The sequence below is a fragment of the Sinocyclocheilus grahami genome, unplaced genomic scaffold, assembly GCF_001515645.1.
Source record: "Sinocyclocheilus grahami isolate Dianchi unplaced genomic scaffold, SAMN03320097.WGS_v1.1 scaffold648.1, whole genome shotgun sequence".
Lineage (NCBI taxonomy): Eukaryota > Metazoa > Chordata > Actinopteri > Cypriniformes > Cyprinidae > Sinocyclocheilus > Sinocyclocheilus grahami.
In genome coordinates, this window is record NW_015505827.1 from 631,977 (window position 1) to 653,118 (window position 21,142).

General features: G+C 37.9%; 1 protein-coding gene across 1 annotated transcript; it reads right to left on the reverse strand.

Moving 5' to 3' along the window:
* Positions 1-18,382: 18,382 nt before the first annotated feature.
* LOC107558538 (C-C motif chemokine 20-like) lies at positions 18,383-19,455 on the reverse strand. Its single transcript, XM_016242189.1, has 3 exons — positions 19,259-19,455; positions 18,971-19,088; positions 18,383-18,772 (listed from the first exon to the last, which is right to left on the reverse strand). The coding sequence occupies exons 1-3, from the start codon at positions 19,317-19,319 to the stop codon at positions 18,595-18,597; spliced, it is 357 nt and encodes a 118-aa protein (XP_016097675.1). The 5' UTR covers positions 19,320-19,455; the 3' UTR covers positions 18,383-18,594.
* Positions 19,456-21,142: the final 1,687 nt, after the last annotated feature.

A 21,142-nucleotide genomic window follows, 5' to 3' on the forward strand; every position in this document is an offset into this window, starting at 1 on the left:
AATTATAGTTTAAAAAAAGGTTTTTCCCGAACCCCCCCCCCCCCGCCATTGATTAGACATATACATAGCCCTGCCCCAAACTCACACCATTGCTGCGTCTGTTGCTATGTCAGGCTCATTAGGATTCTTAAACAAGCATGTTCTCGACAGAGCTGTCAAAAAACGGTATACGAAAAGAGTAGTATGTCCGAATTCTCAGAATTCACGAAACAGTATGTCAGAAAAAACACCAGGGGAACTACTACTACTGCTGAGATTCCTTAGTGTGTATCTGATGGACACTTTAATATCCCATGAGAACATGGGAGAGGAACTGTGAATGTCAGCATAGCGACACAACTGATGCCGTAAGTCACATCACAATGAAAGCATGGAGAATGTAGTATGTTCAAATTTCAGTCATACAACATACTTTATGACCACAAAGTAGGTTCTTCATCAACAGGACGCGATTTCCGACACAGCTATAGAGTTTACTCTTTCCGGCAAAACTAACCAAACAAAAAAAAAGAATTTTAGTTTTCTCTGAATATTAAGACAGAAAAGTATTTTAACACCAGCAAAAAAAAAAAACAACGCATTTCATCTTTAAGTCTCATAAGTCTTCCTCATTTGTAAAAATTCTTGTATGCTTCGAAGAAAAGGAGGGGTTACTGAAGCACAAAACACAGAGCCTGCAAAGACTGATATGTCGGTTTCCACAGCATCCACTCCAAGCACGGAAAGCATATCTATTGCAAGAGATTGCTATCATACAGCCATCTTGGCAGAAGTGGTGGGGTATATTTGAAATGCAGTCAGCAGTTCCTGTCAGTCACTGCTGGTGGGGAGTCAGAGGTCTGCTCTACTGGGAGGTGGTAAAAGAGCCTCTATTCTGCCTCAACAGACTGATGAGACCTGCCACAGAGATCCAGCCTGTCCAGCAGAACCATCACACTCATCTGACTCAATGCCCAAAAGAACAGCCATCCAGTTACAGCTTGTCACCCATGAGTGATCTCCTAATGTCCTCTGACCAACCTGTTTAACACGTATGAATGAAGATGTTCTAGTATTTTCGAAGCAGACATATTTATGTCCATCCACACAACTTTGGTTATCTGGATGGGTCCAAACACGCCAAAGGAGTTTTTTTGCTTTTATGCTGCCTTCACATCTATCGGACACGCCATCGGAATTATCATAGATTTTCACAAAATCTACATTGGTTTCTCACTTTTTTATATTTACCTATATAAACAACCATTTGATGCATATTGTATGTATTATTCGCAACGAAAGCATAATTTATTTGACCGAAACTACAGAATCATCAGCAAACTGACTAACTAGCACAGTGAATTTATATAATATAGTACAATAGTTAATGTTTATATGTCTAACAACAAATAGGACACTACTAATTTAAAATCCGTTGGATATTTACTATAAAATTTCAATACATTTTGGCTTTAATAAGATTTCCTCAAGAAAATGGCAAGAATGAACCTGGTGTACTTCATGCTTCCTTTTCTTTCCACACTTGAACACAACAAACTTGTAATTGCGACTTTAGAAGAGCAAAGTAGAATATTCTCATTAGCATACTAAGGCAGCATTAATTTAGTCTTTATTGCGAAATATTCAATTACAACAAAGAGAAGATATGTCTTCAAACTCCTGTTGCATTTATGTCTCATTTCAAATCAAGTATAAAATAAAATAAATATTTTAAATAAAAACAAATTATAATAACAAATCACATTATGTAATAAGATGAAAAAGTACACGGTTCTCTTTTTGTCTTATTTACTTCAAACCATAACTGAGGTTTCCTGACATTATTTTTGAATATTTATCGATAAAATAAAGGATTTCATGCTAGACATTTATTTTAATGTTAATGATGTTCTTTTTGTACATTTCCTGGTTAGAATGAACATTTTGCTGACAGAATGTCATAATCTATAGATCATGATCTTCACACTAAAGCCACAGGAACCGTGCCAAGCTCCAGACCACAGCATGAGATAGATAAGACTCAACCAAGACAGAAATCACCACACAATCACTGTTATCACTCAGACAAATACCAGAGAACTACAGAATCATATTGCCAAACAGGCTTTGCTGAGATAAACTTTGCTCCACCCACTCAATGAAGGAAGAATGGACACTCACAGTAGGAAGCTTCAAGTGAAAAAGGAAATATCCATGTACTGATAAATTATTATCTAAATGCATCACATGAAGTGTCAAAGAGCTCCAAACTACAACTAGGTTTTGGGTAAGATCTTACTAAGAGTATACATTTATATTTTAACAGAAAAAAAATGACATGACCTTTAGACAGGAAGCAAATCAGCATGTGAATTACAATGAACACAAGGGCCATTTCCCATCCTAATAACGTGTGTAATGTGTGTCAGGTACGACTGACTGGCCATACAAAGGTCTGTTTAATGATGAGAGGTGTAAACAGGCTGCTGCCAAAAATGGCATGAAATGGTGACCCGTGTGTTAGTTAGTGGAAGACAGCAGGGAAGACACTCTTGGGATGCCTCATTAGAAGCACAGACACGGCTCGGACCACACCTGCCGCATCGATGAGTCTGGGTGTGTGTGTGGAGATGCGCAACAGCGATAAAACTGCACCCGTGCTGGACATAAAATCCCAAGAGGGCATGAAACAGGTTACAACAACACAACAGCACAAGTCATAATTAGAGAGATTAAACTGGGCCGCACCAAAAGACGATGGCATCACCTTTGAGCTTGTGGTTCATAACGACTGTTTATAATTAAGGCTGATTAGTTTCTCAGAACACCGCTGATGAGTAAGAAACATACAGTTTGTCTATCAAAAAAAAATTTATTCAAATAAATAGCGGTTCAAGTTATGCACCAAAGTTTAATACTTAGGGTTAGGTTCAATTCCCAAATCAGCAAATTTCCTAAAACAAATGTAATTTATTTTAACATACTTATTTAACTTCAATCAAAGGAAAAAAGCATGTTGTAATACGCATGAAACAGCCGTTTTGAAATTCGGAATGAGTCTCCAAGCAATTAAGCCTTGCATTAACAAAATGCAGGGATCCAATCCAATAAAACCTCCCAGGAATCATAGCGCACGAGCTTCAAATCCCCAGGAGAGCAGGCCATCAGTGATAAGCGTAGTGCTGTTAATGAGATACGCAAAACAGAATTCACACCATCTCAAACATTAGAAAACATTAAGGCCGAGTATTAAGTACAAGGAGTAGAGAGCATGTTAATGAAGGTGAAGGAGTGGGCCTCACAATAACGACAGATCAAAGCTGTTGTCGGCTAAAAGGGTTTCGTCCACGTGAGCACACATGAACACACAAGGGATCTGTTTTAAATCAATTCTCATTACCTTACCAGAACCGAAATATCATAAATGCAAAAACGCTAAGCCCTCAGACAAAAGTTCAGCTGATTAAACACAATGGCCTTTGACCCTTGATGGAAAGGTGGGATGTAAGTTGATCTTCTTCCTCTGAGTGACAAGGGAAAGGTACAAATCTGATTGAAATTGAACATGGAATCAGATTCTAGAGAATCCGATAAATGTCTCAGTGCTTGTAATGAAAGTCAGTAGGGTCCAGTTGGGGATTTTGGGCTCCTTTGACTTTCATTGCAAAGGCAAGCAGTTAAAACATTTTTCAAAACATCCTCTTTTATGTTCCACAAAGGAAAAAGATATACAGGTTTGGAACGACATAAGAGTGAGTAAATAATGACAGGATTTTGTACAGAGCTAAACTGAGGAAGATTACATTAAGATTACATTTTTACTTTCCATAAGATCAGCTATGAACACAGTGAGATGCAATATGACACTGATATGCTCAAGTAAAGGTAAATAGCTCAATAATGAATCGTCTCATTCAGAAGATTCACATGGTGTTTCACCCAATGGAACGCAGCCAGCTTTCTGGCCACAATCCAAAGCACTCATGTGCCTCTATCCTGAAATGCCACAGGCATCGAGACTCGTTCTACCGCATGAGCTGTCTGATACGCAGGAGTCTGGATGCAGCCAGGGGCGATAAGGTCTAAGGTGTGCCATTCAGAGCAGCAGGAGAGAGAAAAAGTAATAGCTCTCATGTTAATGGTTTTGACTCATAGTTATATATATATATAAAATCAACTGTGGGAATTTGAGTTGACTCATTCAACTGAATCAATCAACCTAGGCCCACTGGAAATATGTGTCTCTACTGCACAACTCTACTATTCAATTCACAGCCGTTTAAAGCTGAAATGAACACTGGAGGCAGTGAAACAGCAACCATTTTTATTCCTTTTCATCTGGGCAGATTATTGAATAATAAAGAATTATTTTCAGGCAGTTCTTTGCACAATACTATTTTATCATCTCAAAACATATTTACCATAGTGTATGACTTGTAAAGGAATAAATTGTGATGTTTGCATCATATAACCATCTACATATGTATAGGGCTGGGTATCGTTCAAAAATTTTCGATATTGATACCGATACCTTGACTTCGATACCGGTTCCTGAACGATACTTTTTTCGATACCAATTTTATGAAATCTATTTGAACAAGATTACATTATCTAAAAAAAACATTTGGTTTTATTTTTCAGCTTGTTGATGTTTATACAGACTCAAAGCCACTGCACAAAGGAACAAAAAATCAGTGCAAATAGTCTTCAGTTTACACATCTGTTAGCTACATTTACACTAGTGCGTGTGACAGAATCACCTAGCTCAGACAGAATCGTCATTTCTATTCATTTTCTACTGATTTACTGATGAGCATTAGCAGTTTCTAGCGCTGTCTGCCTGTGCTCTCTCTTCCATGATCACTGCTCTGACTCAGAGGTTATAATATACAGAATAATATTGCGTTTTGGTGTTTACATAGTTATTTTTGGTTACTGATGTTTTAGGGTTAGGGTTAGGGTTAGTGTTACTTGTCTGGCGTTAATGAAGCGTTAATGTCAAGCCCTGGAGTCTATGTGCCGGGGCTCAGCCCCAGACGGCCCCCGGCCCAATTTAAACCCTGGTCTTATGTAGCATGATGCTACAGTGTGCATGAATGGTCACATAGCACGCGCTTTCGGTCTGTCATTTGTCGGAGATAGAGGAAAGCCGGCTTGAAACGCAGTGGAAACGTCAGTATGACGAGGATCGTTTTCATTTTAAAACAAAGGGCACCAGTGTAAATGTAGCCTTACAGCTACAGGGGCTGGGATGCATTCACACTAAATACTCACGTGTGAGCCACATCTCTGAGTATCACAGTCGCGGACCGACTGTGCAGACCTATCGGTGTATTAGGCTATAGTAAGATACCACGATCAGACTGCTCCGTACGGTTTCGCATCGCCTTACTGACTTTGATGAGATTAACCCCTTAGGTATCGAAATTTGGTACCGAACGACGAGACGTTTTTTGATACTCGATAGTATCGAGGCAATTCGGTCGGTGCCTAAAAAGTATCGAACTTGATACCCAGCCCTACATATGTATGGCTTTTCTGATGTAGTAAACTTGCTCGGATGCTCACCTGGTACAGCATTGCACTTGTGGAGTCCCGTGAAACACAGTAAAAAAAAAAAGCTTGAAGTCTTGTAAAAGCAAGCTAAAAAGGCATGGTTGATTCAGCAAATGCATTATTCTCATGTTAGCGTTGACCTTTTAGCAACACTCACAGGCTATTTTCTGCTATGACACGTACAACAACCACTGTAACAAAATGTTGCCAGATTAATATCCATCTGTTTCGAATAAATCTGAAAAGTGTGTTTAGTGCCACTTAGTTTCGCGAAATGTTCAAAAAGCAATGTAACATCATTTTGCAGAAATTTCACCACAGGCACGTGTTTCCAATGAGTCCAAGTTGGAATCAATAGCGCTTGTCTCTGAGCTTTATATCAGCAAATACATCTGTTGGACATCAGACTGGTCCATTAAAAGTCATATGACCATGCAAATTTTTATTTTGCTAGATGCTAGATCCAAGTTTCCAACCCAGTTTCTTAAACCGAAATATTTGATAATGAACTGCATGGCAGGTATAGAACAGCAGCACTGTCACGACTAATTAAGATCTGTAAATGTATCTTAAGTAAAATAAATACCAGTCGAGCACTTGAACTATTCGTGTATAAAACCCTCTTTATACCAACTAGAAGGGGAAAAAATAACCAATACCCTCAGGAAACAAAAAGAAGGCCACAGGTTAGACTAATCAACAGACTTCCTCAGACAACCCGCAAACAAGAGAGATGCAAATTCAGGCTTCTCTCTAAGTCAGTAGCAAAGAGATGGTGAGAGGGAGAGTGAAAGAAGGAGAGCAAAACAGAGCCTCCGAGCACAGCTGAATTGAACATAAAAGTGTGTTTTCTCATGCTAATTTCCCTGCCAGAGTGCCGGGGAGGGAAACAAAAGCAGACGAGAAACCGTCACTAAATTCAGTAAGAACGTGCACAAAGGACGAGCTAATGAGGGGGACCTTAGCACTAACTAGAAAAACAAGAGGGCAACAGAAGGCACTTATTAAAAATGAAAAGACTTTTATATAGTGTAAAAGGTTGTCACAGGTACCTATGCTTTAAATTTATAGTTAAACAACCCTAGATCACTGGTTCTCAACTGGTTTGGAGATCCAGATTTTTAAGTGGCCCAACAATGCATCAAAATTGTTTCCTGTGTATGTAATAATGTCTATTAATATCACCATTAACTGCCTAAGCCTAATAATAAGCAAAAATATTCACATATTAGGGATGCAAATGTCTATTTTGATGGTTTCATGCTGTTGCCAATAATTCAGATGTTTCTCATCTGTCTAATTTGGCTAGCACCAAGTGACAATTTATTTAGGTTTCTATCCAAACTATGCTCAATTATATATAATTAAGTTACAGCATATAATTAATTTATGTATCAAAACATATTAGCGACCCATTTTTTGGTCTTTAACCAGCTAGTCAAGAATCACTATTATAGATTACCATGTTTCAAGTTTTGAGCTTGTGTGAATGAAGCTTTTTTTTTGTGATTTTAAAAATGTTTCTGCAACATCTTGCTCTTTATTATCTCCAGAGGGGTGTAAATATCCAAGCACTGCAGTAATGTCTTCCAAAAACAGAAAATGTGCTGAAGAAGTCAGTCATTTGGACCCTGAATGGAAAACCAATGTAGTCGTTAACATTAAATATGTGCTGAATTTGGCCAGAAGACAGATATCAAGCATATGTCGATATGGGACGTGTCTACCATCCTTAATGTAGAAAATGCTTACAAGATAAAAACTCCAGTACAAGAAGTTAATGAACAGTTCATTGAAATGAACACAGATGTGCATCTGCTCACAACACAAACATTCACAGAACCATAGAACCATATTGTACAATCACCTCAGAGATACCGCCAGCTGGTGGTTAAAGGAAGTGCACACCTCTGTAACAACTGTGATTTACACCAGCACAAATGATAACCCAATGTAAAGCTCAAAGATTTACTTAGATGTAATAGAACTTAAATTATTGAGATGTGCTCCCACTCCCACTGTCAAAGCCCTGAAAGGTGTACAGCCAAGAGCCAAAGACATCATGTCTAAACGCTCTGCACAAAATCCTATCTGATAGATTCCACCTACATGTGTATTAAACCCACCATTGAACCTTCCTTCTGACAACAGCACAATGGGTGGCTTAATCCTAATCTTGTAACAATGCTAAGTAAACCCATTTTAATCCAGTGAGGTTAATTTATTGTCTGATTTTTGAAGGCTCAGAGTGAAATAAGTCAGTGTGGACTGTTTTCAACTGACATCCTGCATTTTTGAACACATAGTCTGAAAATGCCTGATATCTATCCGTTTAAGAAGACAACACAGCATTTTAAATCACAAATGTCTATAAATATCACTGGTTCACTTGAAAATTGAATAAACCTATTTCTTATTCACTTCCCTCACTCACAAAGCAACTTGTCTCATAGCAGTTTCAAAGAAGTTAGATCGCTCTCAGGGGTCAAAGTATGTGATATATAGGTCTGGATGGGTTAGACTACTAGTCTCTGTGGGAGCAGCTCTCTGATCTCTCCTAATTAATTGTTTAATTAAGCAAATGAGTTTCTCACATCCATTTGTCATTGCTCATGGCATTGCCTGTCCAAACCATCCCTGGCAATGCTAAACACATCAAACCACAACATATAGTAAATACAGCTTGATTTAATCTGAGCCGTTTTATAGGTAAGGACAGTTTTCTGTTAAACATTACTGTGTATATCCATTTATATAAACCATACGGCTGCATCACCTGTGACAACCGCTCAGGATGGTTTTTCAAAACAAATTATACGTTCCGAGTCCTAAAAATGAACTTTTGGGCGACATTAAATTATATGTGGGCCATAAACACATCCTAGTTGTTAATCCTTCCAACTCAGCAATGTGAAGTCAAATTATTGGATCATTCATTAAATGCTGCTCCGCTAGCATTCTTGTTTTTGTTACTCAGAAGAGGTCGTGAGAATTCTACATTTTATCGACTGCTTATATTAATGTTTTCTAACTCCAAGGCATATCCTATCTTTTAAGCATCCAATTTTAATACGATTGTCCCGAGAGAGAAATTAATATACATGAATTCGCTTTGATTCACTAATGATTCATTGCCAAAGTCCAACGAAATCCAAGAACAGCCAAAGCGCACAAACATGACAGCGATTCTATGCCTTACCTTCATTATCCGGATAATTCCTCAAGGCTTGACAAAACACCAATATATGAAAATGAGCAAGGAAAGAGTAAATGCTAAACAGAGCCATTTTCAGGTGGCTCCACGCGCCCGCATCCCTGTGCGTAAACTTGGGCTGGTGAGCCGGTGGCTGCGCTGGAGAACTGAACTGAGCTGAGCTGGAGAGGAAACAGCGCGCCTGCTTCAGGGAGGATCCGACACTGGCATGAGCTACACTCTCTGACCACATCGAGCTGGATGAAGGGGGCGGCACGCGTGTGTGCGTGGTGTCAAAAGTAGGCGTGCGTGAGTGCGTTTGCAGGAGAATTTATTTAGGTGTAAATTGTGTAAAAAGTGATAGTTACTGTCGGCATTCAGTTTAGACAGACAGACAGACAGACAGACAGACAGACAGACAGACAGACAGATAGATAGATAGATAGATAGATAGATAGATAGATAGATAGATAGATAGATAGATAGATCACGGAAACAGCTCTAATTCTGCTGTTCCATAAGCGCCACCTAGTGTCAGAGAGTGGATTTACAGAGAGTTTAAAAGTAGGCGTGCGTGAGTGCGTTTGCAGGAGAATTTATTTAGGTGTAAATTGTGTAAAAAGTGATAGTTACTGTCGGCATTCAGACAGACAGACAGACAGACAGACAGATAGATAGATAGATAGATAGATAGATAGATAGATAGATCACGGAAACAGCTCTAATTCTGCTGTTCCATAAGCGCCACCTAGTGTCAGAGAGTGGATTTACAGAGAGTTACATTTAGATATATACTTTGTCATTTATTTATTCAGGAAAATTATCCAATATTACATATCTGTGAGTGGCAAAAGTATGTGAATCTCTAGGATTAGCTGTTAATTTGAAGGTGAGATTAGAGTCCATCTGTTCAGAGGTGTTTTTAATCAGTGAGATGACTATTAGGTGTCAGTGTGTGCCCTGTTGTATTTAAAGAACAGGGATCTATCAAAGTTTGGTCATGTTTGTGGGAGTGTATCATGGCACGAACAAATGAGATCTCTGAAGGCCTCAGAAAAATAGTTTGTGTTGCTCATCAGGCTAGAAAAGGTTACAAAGCCATCTCTAAAGAGTTTGAACTCCACCAATCCACGGTCAGACAGATTGTGTACAAATGGAGGAAATTCAAGACCACTGTTACCCTCGCCAGGAGTGATAGATAGATAGATAGATAGATAGATTGATTGATTGATAGACTTTCATCACCTATTGTCATTGGCAATTACTTATGGACATCTAGATCAGAGGGTCAAAGTCACTTTACTGCCCTGCTGCGGCAACGTGCCGCCACGTTCACCTGACCATGTAAGTCATATCACAGGCATGGGGACGCAAAGTGAACTAACTCAACAGAGCCCATTAGACCAAATCCTCAATGTTTGGTATTTAAAGATGAAGGTCATTTCATCACCTATTGTCATTGGCAATTACTTATGGACATATAGATCAGAGGGTCAAAGTCACTTTACTGCCCTGCTGCGGCAACGTGCCGCCACGTTCACCTGACCATGTAAGTCATATCACAGGCATGGGGACGCAAAGTGAACTAACTCAACAGAGCCCATTAGACCAAATCCTCAATGTTTGGTATTTAAAGATGAAGGTCAAATCAATGCTCTTACTGCTCTTGGAAAAAGGCCACCATTTTTCCCCCTCTGCCAGCTGGTTCCTCCCACGCAGGAGCCCTCATAAGCTCCGTCACCTACCAAAAAAACTGACATCACATTTCATGTTGCTGAATGTGATGGCAGGGAGTGTAAATGAGATGTCTCTACTGTGTAAGCCCTCTCCAACAATGGCTGACAGACAATCAGGCACACTGCCCGGGGTGTGTGGAGGAGTGCCGGGGGTGTTTATGATGGCTCAGACAAGCCTGTACACACCAGAGCTGAAAAATAAATGCAGTGAGTTTTCTTAGCCCCACTGTCTTTTTATCTGCATTTCTCTGTCTTTCTTTTCCTGTCTATCACACTATTGGTGACGGGCAGGACAGTCTGGAAAAAACATGTGCATGAAGCAACCAAGAAGCTACATTTTAAAGTTTCCATAAAAACAAACCTCCCTTGCATGCTTTTTTCTTTTACATGTAAATTAAAGGAATAGCTCATTTATTCACCCTCATGTTGTTTCAGACACATATGACTCTCTTTCTTTTGTGTAAAACAAAAAATATATTTTAAGCTAGTCACTCTGTTGAATGCATTTACAATGAATGGGGAAAAGCTTGTAATCCTCGTAAAGCATGTAAAACCACCATGAAAATGTAATAAAAGTGTTCCAAACAACCTGAGCGCTAAGTATTCTGATGCCATATACAGTGGTGTTATATGAGAAAAAGACCAAATTATTCATTCATAATTTTCCTTTTCCATGTATTCAAGAACCACTGTGACTGGATCGAATCAATGAGTTGAACACAAGAACCACTCAAGATTCACAACAACAGTTCATTCACAAATTAAACATTGCAGTTTTTGTCAAAAGTCGACTTACATTTCACATATAGTACTTTCATGATAAATTTATAAATGTTTTATATACCTTTAAGCTTGAAAGCATCAAAACAATACATAAAGGTGAGTAAATGATGACAGAATTTTACTTTTTTAATGTAAACTATTTATTGACTTATAGATTCCTTTTTGAAACTCTTTAAATACTGTATATCCATACTGTAAAATTATTAAGGTTTTCATTTTCCATGAACCACTGTGACTAGATTGAGTCAATGAGTTGAACCCAAGAAACAAATAAGTCAGATTTGTGAGCAAATCTTTCATACTGATTTTTGAACCACCTTCAAAATATTAATTGCCAGTGTCTGACTTATAAGACTGTTCTTTAACAAATAAAACATTGCAATTCCTGTCATAAATTAACCAGAAAACAGGGACATATTGAAGTTTTGCAAAAGCTCCAAAACAACATAAAGGTACATAAATGATGACAGATTTTTTATTTTCTTCTTTCATTTCTCTTTAAATGTCATATCTCTTTACTTTAAAATAACTAAGGGCCTTCTCAATTTTTTAAATTACCCCCCTGCATGCATCAGTGACCTGTCAGATTAACCTTCCTGTTTGGGAAAGATGTGGTCACGACGTGTCTTCCACAATGTCTCCTGCTGCACCACATCCCAACATAAACCTGTTTCATTATTTAGCCCAGAGGAGTGAGAATCTGTACCCATCAGCCTGAGAATCCAAAAGCTGTGGCAGATCCGAGATCTTCATGCCCGCTCTTATTAATGAAGTGGGAGGGACTTTGACAGGTGTAACAGGGCTGACAAATACATATCAACCTTCAACCTAAGACCTCCTGTTAGTTAGCGCAGATAGCTCGAGCCTAATGAGGCTTGCTGGCAAGCTCCAGAGGCCAGACAGAGCACGAATGATCATGTCAGCTGCAGCCGAGAGCCACATGCTTTCATATTTGTCTATCATGGATGTGTAACCATGGTGGATGGGCATAGGAAGGGGGGTTTGCAGTAGAGCCCTTGAACTTTGAGCAGGGGCCCCTCTGGATCTCCAGAACCCTGCTGCTGCATATGGGAAGAGTGTTTAATATGGAGAAAAATACCACTCAATGGGCTTTATTGGCCTAATTGTGATGAATGCATTCTTAGAAAAAGCCTTTATCCTTCTCTAGGCACCCCATACTTGGACTATGAGATGGTTTCACTGAAGCTTTTAATGTTAGTGAGACAGTAAATATCTCAAAGAGATTGTCTTAGTAATTAATTATCTTAATAAATAATAAATTACATATACACTTTATCAAATTTATAATTTTTTACATATATACTAGGCAGATTATATACCAATTGTAATCTGTTACTGATTCCAAATTACATGACAAAAATTGTAGTTAGTAATGTAATCCCTTACATTACACATTTTAGATCATATAATCAGAGTACTTTTTGATTACTTTTGAACTAACTTGTTTATCACATTGATTTGATTCATATACAGTAGTAACTGATTACATGTAATCTGGACTACATAATTAGATTATATTATAAATTTACATTTAAGTCCACTTCCACATTAGATTCATGAACTTATTCTTTGAACTTGGTAACTCCTAGACTGAACTTCCCAGACTGCTGTGACTCTCTTGGTGCCCACAGAACAGAGCCATCTGGGACAGGTTAAATGAGGGCCGTGCCACTCCACACAGATCTGCTTCTTTGGGCCACATATACTGACCCCAGGGCTCCGTCTACTGAAAGAGAGCCTTGCCCTGTCTGCCATGGAGCGGGGGCCGGGTCTTAGATCCCTCCCGCCCCTCTGGAGAGCAAGCATTGTGCACTTGCCTCTTCCCACACTCCTGCTCACCTCTGATGGGTGGAGCCTGGACCCCCGTCAATCAGGCAGCATGCGGTCCCTGATGTACCGCAAGCCAGCACAAAAGAGCTTTTTTTGTTTTCGTTTGGTTTTGTGCAGCTCTACAAAAGTGTCTGGTGCAGAGAAAGAGAAAGGGCTGCTTGCATGTCTGCTGCAGGTTTCTGGAAGTTGCTAAGGTTTCTCTTATGTGGTAAGGTTACATTGAACATGCGCTAAGCTACTTCTAGTAAAATAAAATAAAAACTCTTGTTGACAGTCAGTTTAGAGTCTTTTGCAACAGAAAACCTGGCCAAAACACATTGAGAGTTCAGTGAATGCAGGCAATGAAAGGCCACATGTCTGAGTAAAGTTCAGTGCTGTTTATTTAAGTCCTTGGCACTATCTGAAGGATCGTAGATGTTGTATAGCTGTGTGAATGAGTGGCTTACTCTGTCACACTGTGACAATCTGAATAGTAAAGTAACAGGAAATGAAAGTGCAACCTAATGATGAAGGATTTTTTATTGTGGCTCCTAAATAGGGCCAATCTTCAAAGCTACACTAGCCCAGAAGTTAACTTTAATGTTTTTATTCATTCTCTAAAGATATTATGAATTGTGTTTGCTTGCTCAAAAGCCATCTTCATGATGCTTATGTGTTGTGGGTTATTGGCAGATTAAGCATGTTTCCATGTGGTTGTTAGGGTGTTTTGTGGGGTTGCTAGGTCCTAGGTGAAGTTTCAATTATTTTTATATGATATCATGTTTTAATAAGAGTTAAACAATACAGACCAGGAATGATTGAAAATTTTAATTGATTGAATATCATCCCGAGAGAGAGAGAGGTCAAATAATGTGTGTTAAAGATAAGAGTTTGACAAATTTGCGACAGCTGAATGCAACATTTTGTCTGTCAAAATAACATGCACAATACACAGTAATATTTACAAGAAGCATGCAGAGGTCCAAGGAGTACACGCATTTCCTGGAAAACCCATGTTACCGGATGTTTTGACTGTGTCATCGCTCTCAGAGAGGGAGAAAATGGCAGCTTGAGCGACTTCAACATGCTGTCTGTCAAAGACCGTAACATACCTAATACATAATACGCATGTGAATAAATTTGTTCTTCACTCACTAAAATTGACAGGGGATGTTTTATGAAATGCAGGTCACTATATCTTCTCAGTTGTTTATAAGTTTAAGGCAATTATCAAAGTTTGATAAATTTTTACCTGATTCATTACATTTAATTAGGGCAATTGAAAAAAAAATGTTTTGACTCGTATACATATTGCATATTTATATAGATAGATTTTTCTCATTATATTCATGCATACCTATTTTATCTTTCATAAAAATGTTTGCGTTCATATTTAAATCTCTCCCTTTTACTTGTGTACTTTTGCATCCTGGAGAATGTGAGAACAGTTGACAGACATTGTTGAAAGAGCATATTGCTGGGAAGTATTACCAATATGTACTGAACTGTTCAAAAAGAAAACAATTCAACACTGTATTAAAATCCTCTTAAAAACCACCTAACACATTAACAAAACCATTTTCCAGTATCTCCATCACTTTTTCTTTCTGTTGCACTTCCTCAAACACTTACACAACACACCCCTGCATGAACAAAACCTTGTCAGAGTTGTTTATTTTGTAATGTCTCTGAATATGTCTTCTTCTGCAATGCTTTAGAGGGCACTGGATGTCTCTTTTAGATCACAGAGGAGAGAAAAGACTCCCATCCCTCTGGCGTGGTTATATAATAACCAAGAGAGAATGTTTTTTCAGCGCCGGCTCTGTGATGTTGCACATCACTTGGGTTCATTGGGTTTCTGCTTCCATCGTCCCCGTCAAAGACGCACCGAAAAAGAATCCTGCTTCTCTCCATTTCAAGGCAGAGAAACGGATCAATCCGTAATGCTCCGGTGCGGATTAGTCTTTGTAATTATTTGAGATCTCATTATCAGACAGCTGCTCTACCTAATTTAATCAATATTTAGTGATAAGACATCCAGCATGCATTCAGTTGCAGAGCGGGACGACATTAAACAGGCTACAGCCGATTCTTACGGTCTCTTTAAGTAGGTCAAGATGCAGGGTCTTCCTTCAGAGTTATGCAACTTCAGGCTTCTGGACTACAGCGATTCAAAATACACAAGAGAATGAGGGATATTTTTAAGAATGCATACGCCTGAATTGTGAACATCACATTTTTATTGCTGTAGCAATAGGATTAGATGTATTGCCTTGCATAGCAGATATTTCTGTGTTGCAATCACACAGCTTTTATTGGATCTAGTGAAATTAACTCTTATCTTTAACACACATTATTTGACCTCTCTCTCTCGGGATGATAATACTGTTAGCCAAATGTTGACTTTATTAACACCATCTCTTCCTAAACACACCAGGTCCCTTGACAGAACTTCAAATCCTCAACATATAGACTGTTTCCTAATCAGAAGCACACAGCTGGGCTTTCTGCCCCAAAACATCACTGGTCTGCCATGACCCCAGTTAACCTCTCTATTTAAAACACCGAAAATCCCGCAAGCAAACTCCAGACTCATATCTCTTTCACGCAGCCTCTTAACACCAGCCTCGGGAAAAGGAATCAAGAGAAAGAAAGGAGCAAAAAGACACCAGGATGTGAATCAAACCCTGAAGTTAGATTACATTTTGTAGTCTTTTGTATGGTAATCACACCAAAACATTGTCTAAAGAGGTCTTTCAGGCAATGAGACTGAGAATCTGCTGCTGTTTTGGCATTAAACCTGTGCTGTGTTTCATTAAAGATGTCTAAATATGGCTCCAGGACGTTTATGAGACAACGATACCCAGTCGAACAGAGCGCAGATGCCTCTAAGTCTCCGAGTTCTACCTGAGTGACCTGAGAGAAAATGATGGAGCAGCCTCATCTGTGCTGTATTATGGCTATGGTCTATGTGAAAGGTCTCTGTATCGATCTATAGGACACAGTCGATATTCATAACCTGCAATGATAACACTGTCTCTCCAGAGTCTGAGATGCCAGAAGTGATAAGGTCAGCCTGTGTCCGTCCAGTGGTGTAATGAACAGCAAAAAACTATTGTATATATATATATATATATGCCATTTTTCCAAAAGTATGAACATTTTATAGATTTATGTTTAACAACTAATTCATATCATATGAAATATTAGAATGAATTACAATTCATTACGATACAATTATGTTTCGATATTTGTTAAACCGTAATAAATAAATTACTGTTTAAAAGTTACTTTTTTTAATGATTTTGAAAGGTCTCTTATATTAAAAGGGCTGTATTTATTTAATCAAAAATACAGTAATATCAAAAAATATTATAACAATTAAAAATAACTTTTCTATTTGAATATATTATAAAATGTCATTTATTCCTTTGATGACAAAGCTGGATTTTCAGCAGACATTATTTCAGTCTTCAGTGTCACATGATCCTTCAGAAATCATTCTAACATGCTGATTAAGAAACACTTTTATTATTATTATTAATATTATTGCTGTTGTTTTTGTTATCAGTGTTGAAAACAGTTATGCTGCTTACTCTCTCTTTCTTTTCTTTTTTTTTTTTGGAAACCATGATACATTCTTTCCGTGATTCTTGATCAATAGAATCTATTAAAAATAATTTATTGATTTTTGATCCATGTATGCATCTTTGCTAATTAAAAGTATTAATTTCTTCAAAATAAAATACCACAATATAAAAGAATAGATGGCATGTGATGCTAAAACCATTACTGTATTCACTCATGGTATTTATGGTATTTCAAATAAGTACTACTGGATCCAAAAACCATTACTGTGGTACCATGTTTAAAAAATGGTGATATCATGCTACATTTTTAAAGTGAAGCTGTACATTTTAGCTCTTTATTTGAGCATTCTGATTCTGTCCAGGCTCATTCTGTCCAGGCTTTCTGGATACATTTTACCTTCTGGTAAATCTTTTGTAACACCATGTGCGTCTTTTTTTTCCAATGGTGTCTATCACCAATCTGCCGTCTTGTGAGTGGGACGTCCATGTTGCCCCTCCGACAGGGAGCAGGTGTGTTTTCCACCGCATTACACACACTCCGATGAGAGCACAGTGAAGCAGCAGGTGTCCAATTTCACCCAGCCTTCCTCCTACATACGCTCACATCCACACATCCTTCACACGCTACACAAACAAACCCACAATTTCACACGACTGAAGGACATTTAAAGACAAGGAGATGGACAGAAAATCAGAGGCTAATAAAAAGTGTTACAGAGTTAAGCGTAAAGCTGAGAAGTGCTCACAGTCATAAAGAAACTCACCACAAACCAAAAGCAGAAACCATGACAAGCTTCAAGTTCCTGTCCAGAAAGACATTCTTCTCAGAAGCATGTCTCAGGAGGATGTTACTTAAAGCCTCTATTTTTAGCGATTAAAACTGCATAAGGTAAATATTAGGTGTTGCTACTATTATTAAAATGCACATACTAAAACACTGTAATTGTTTCATAGCATGTCTATAGTTTACAGGCCTACTCCTCAATTTTATAAAAGGCATTTCACACAAGAGAAGTGAAATCATTCAAAATCAGCCATACAACTGGACAAACTGTCAGTACACAGCATTATTATTAACTGTGAGCTGTAAATGATCACTGAGACTTCACTTGCTTGCTGCCAACAGAAGAGAAGGATTTTTAACATTAAAAACCAATGCTCCATTTATGGGGGATTTTTGTATCTTCTGTCATATAACTCCACCTGGTGGTCAATATTAAAACAATATTTCGTAAAAGCAAGCACCAAGTCCGCTTTTTACAATGAACCTGACAATTAACTAAATACCTGAACGCATAGTGTGTTCTGCGTATTTGTGTTTAAAGATGCAGATATCTTTCTACTTCTTCTGAATCTTTCTTAAGAGGATTCGATTCCTGCTTGTTGAAAAAGAGACTATCAGGTGTTCCTGAAACAGACCTGAAACCGTGTGGCTTTGTGGTTAAAGCATTCACTCTTTCATATTGTGATATTTTAAATATTATTTTAAATATAAATATAAATATGCATACATATATACATACATACATTTTTATTTATTCATTCATTCATTCATTCATTCAGCTAGTTAATCAGTCAGTTTACTTTTTCTTTGCCCATTCATATAAAAAAACAACAGAAATTAAGTTCCTGGTCGTTATATTTTTTCTTTATTTATTTAATAATAATTCCAAAATCAAATCTGCACAACTTATTCATTTTGCAATATTACATGTTTTTGAAACTATAAAAATATTGAATACAAAAATACATTCTTGACAAGAGATTATAAAATTTGTGAAGTAGAATAAATTCATTTCAAAATAGATCGATAATGTAAACATTCAGCATAAAATAGTCAGGAATACTTATTTTTGACATCTTACAAATTAAGATTTATGTCAGTTGGCACAGGTCAAACAATACATTACATAAGCAAACAAACAACTCAAAATTTCTTTTGATTCTTTTGTCTGCGTCTCTTTCCTTTGTTATTTTTTTTCTGTCTTTTGGCATTTTGGCTTGGCAAGGCTTTTGGATCAGTCATTTTTTTCTGGTCCATAATTTCTTTGATCCATTCTGAGTCTGGATCAAAACACCTAATTTTCCTTTTTATGGTCAACAAGCTAGAAAGACAAACAATAAAAATAATGGTGAACATTTGTTTAATTTCACTTTAGTTAAGTGCTAAATTACTATTTAAAGCACTTGTATGCACTGTCAACTTTGGTTTTACAACAACTTGTTTTTATTTAATTTGTAACTTATTTTTTTTTAAAAACCTGACTAAAGGTCATTTAGTATATGAGAATTTCTTCACTTACACAATTGCGTTGATAGGGCAGACTCCTGCTTTCTGGACTGTGTAACTCACCACTCTGTTTTTGTGTATTCTGTCTTTGCTTGTCTTCAAACAGCAGGTTGAAGAACGATGACTTGCTTCTGTATGACAAAAAGAAACTGCAGTTATTTTTGAAATATTAAACTGTCTCTGAACTTAATAAGGGATCCCAACAACTTTACCATCTGATTTATTTAAGCATTCAAACTGAAAAAACACTAACCCTTTCCAGGAATCATGAATGAGTAACAAAATGTAAACTTAAACTCACCCGCAGTGAGACAGAGCAGAAACAGCACCAGGCAGAAAGAAAGACAGACGAGCGACCTCATGACGGCTGTGCAGACAGACACTGACTGAAACTACTCCTTACACAACCTTAATATTTCACACTTTCATTTCCTCCACTCTTTTGTGCACACACACACAAACCTCAACCTCCAAAATGGGTGTTGTGTCTGTGTGTGAGAGAATGAGCCTCCATCTGATGAGCGGAAAGAGGCGCTACTGATGAGCTCTCGGTTTGGTCCTTCACCCACACAGCTCACCACAGCGTGGGTAGCTACTGTAGATGAATGGAGTTGCAATGCGAAAATACATGAGAAACTATAGAACAGAAAGGCATACTTTTATGAAACGTGAGAATGCATACAACTTGTGTTACAGATACAATGCTTCACTATGTTGCCTCATGATCATAAGAAACTCCATAGAATGAGGCCATAATCATCGTAGCCATTGAGGGGGACAAGTATCCCCCAAAACTTAGAAATGGTCAAATTACATCAAGTTACATTTTCAGGGTGGTGTGCCTCAGCTGTCTATAGATGCTCATCAATGTCAAAATGATTGAGCTGGCCAATCAAAGAAAAGAAGGCAGTATTTACACAGAAGCAGAGTGCGAATTTCAGCGTGAAGCATCAGTTTAACATTGAAAGAGAGCGAGGTAAGATGGAAGTAGCAAAACTTTTAATATTTAACAACTGTTTAATGATAATGTTAAACGACTGACAGTAATATCCAGAAATGCAAACTTTTTTTCTTCAAATTTCAGCGTTGTAAATTGAAAATATGGTAATTGCAAATCATCATTTTAGAGTTCGTAATGGAGGCTTGAGTCATTAATAAGCAGTTATGAAGGAGAGAGATTAAGCATGTATGAATTACCTGAGCAAGTTTAACTGCTTCAAAAACAGCAAACGTTGCTGCTGAGTAATGTCATTTCATTTTTCAGTCGCAAATTATTTAATAAAAAGGTCTATCATGTGTCTGTACTGTGGGAGAAAGGAACCATACTTTCCATAGATAATAAATGGTCATTTGGCTGGACAGACATTGTTTTTTGTTTACAGAACAGGATCATTCTGATATGGCCAGTCTGAACAATGTCATTGTATTAGTGTTGGGTCGTTCTTGAACGATTCGTTCGTTTTGAACGAATCTTTAATGTGACTCGGGAAGAACGAGTCGTCTCGGGGAGTGATTCGTTCAGTCGCGCATGCGCAACATCATATAGGTTCTGTACTGGAATTAGTCAAGTAGTTCACCTGGTTCGAGTCTTCGGGTTTTTCCAAGTCGTTCGTTCATCACGTGACAGCCCCATAAGTTTAACCAATGCAGTCTGAGCCGGAAAGACAATTGATTAGTTCATCTCTCGAGTCTTCGGGTTTTTCCGAGTCGTTCGTTCATCACGTGACAGCCCCATAAGCCCAAACCCGAAGACTTGTCAGATAAGAGGTGGTGAGCTAATCATAGACTGAAGACTCAGGTAAACAATGAATTAATCTTTTCTGTTTCTTATAGCAGTTTTGTATTGTTTGTAGTGTGATCAACGTTTAGTAGACATATTAGGGAAGTAACACGTAACATTTTAATTATATTTTGTTAAAATGAACGAAATGACTCGAAAAAAGATTCGTTCATTTTGCTGAACGAGACTCAAAGGTCCGAGTCGGTAAAATGATCCGAACTTCCCATCACTACATTGTATTGTTGCATACTAATATAAATATGCAACCATCATTCCACACCACAAAAACCTGACCTAGCTTTCATTTACCTCACTGACCTGCTTTTATTTAAAAAATACTCAGAAGGACCACTCAATGTAGAACCTGACAGATATAGACATCTCTGTGGATTCATGCATTAAATG

Excerpts from the sequence above, each read along its gene's own strand:
- LOC107558538 (XM_016242189.1), bottom strand. The coding sequence starts at position 19,319 with ATGAGGTCGCTCGTCTGTCTTTCTTTCTGCCTGGTGCTGTTTCTGCTC. Across the intron at positions 19,089-19,258 it reads TCTGCTCTGTCTCACTGCGG|AAGCAAGTCATCGTTCTTCA; the intron begins GTGAGTTTAAGT and ends TTTGTCATACAG. Across the intron at positions 18,773-18,970 it reads TGCCCTATCAACGCAATTGT|CTTGTTGACCATAAAAAGGA; the intron begins GTAAGTGAAGAA and ends TTGTCTTTCTAG.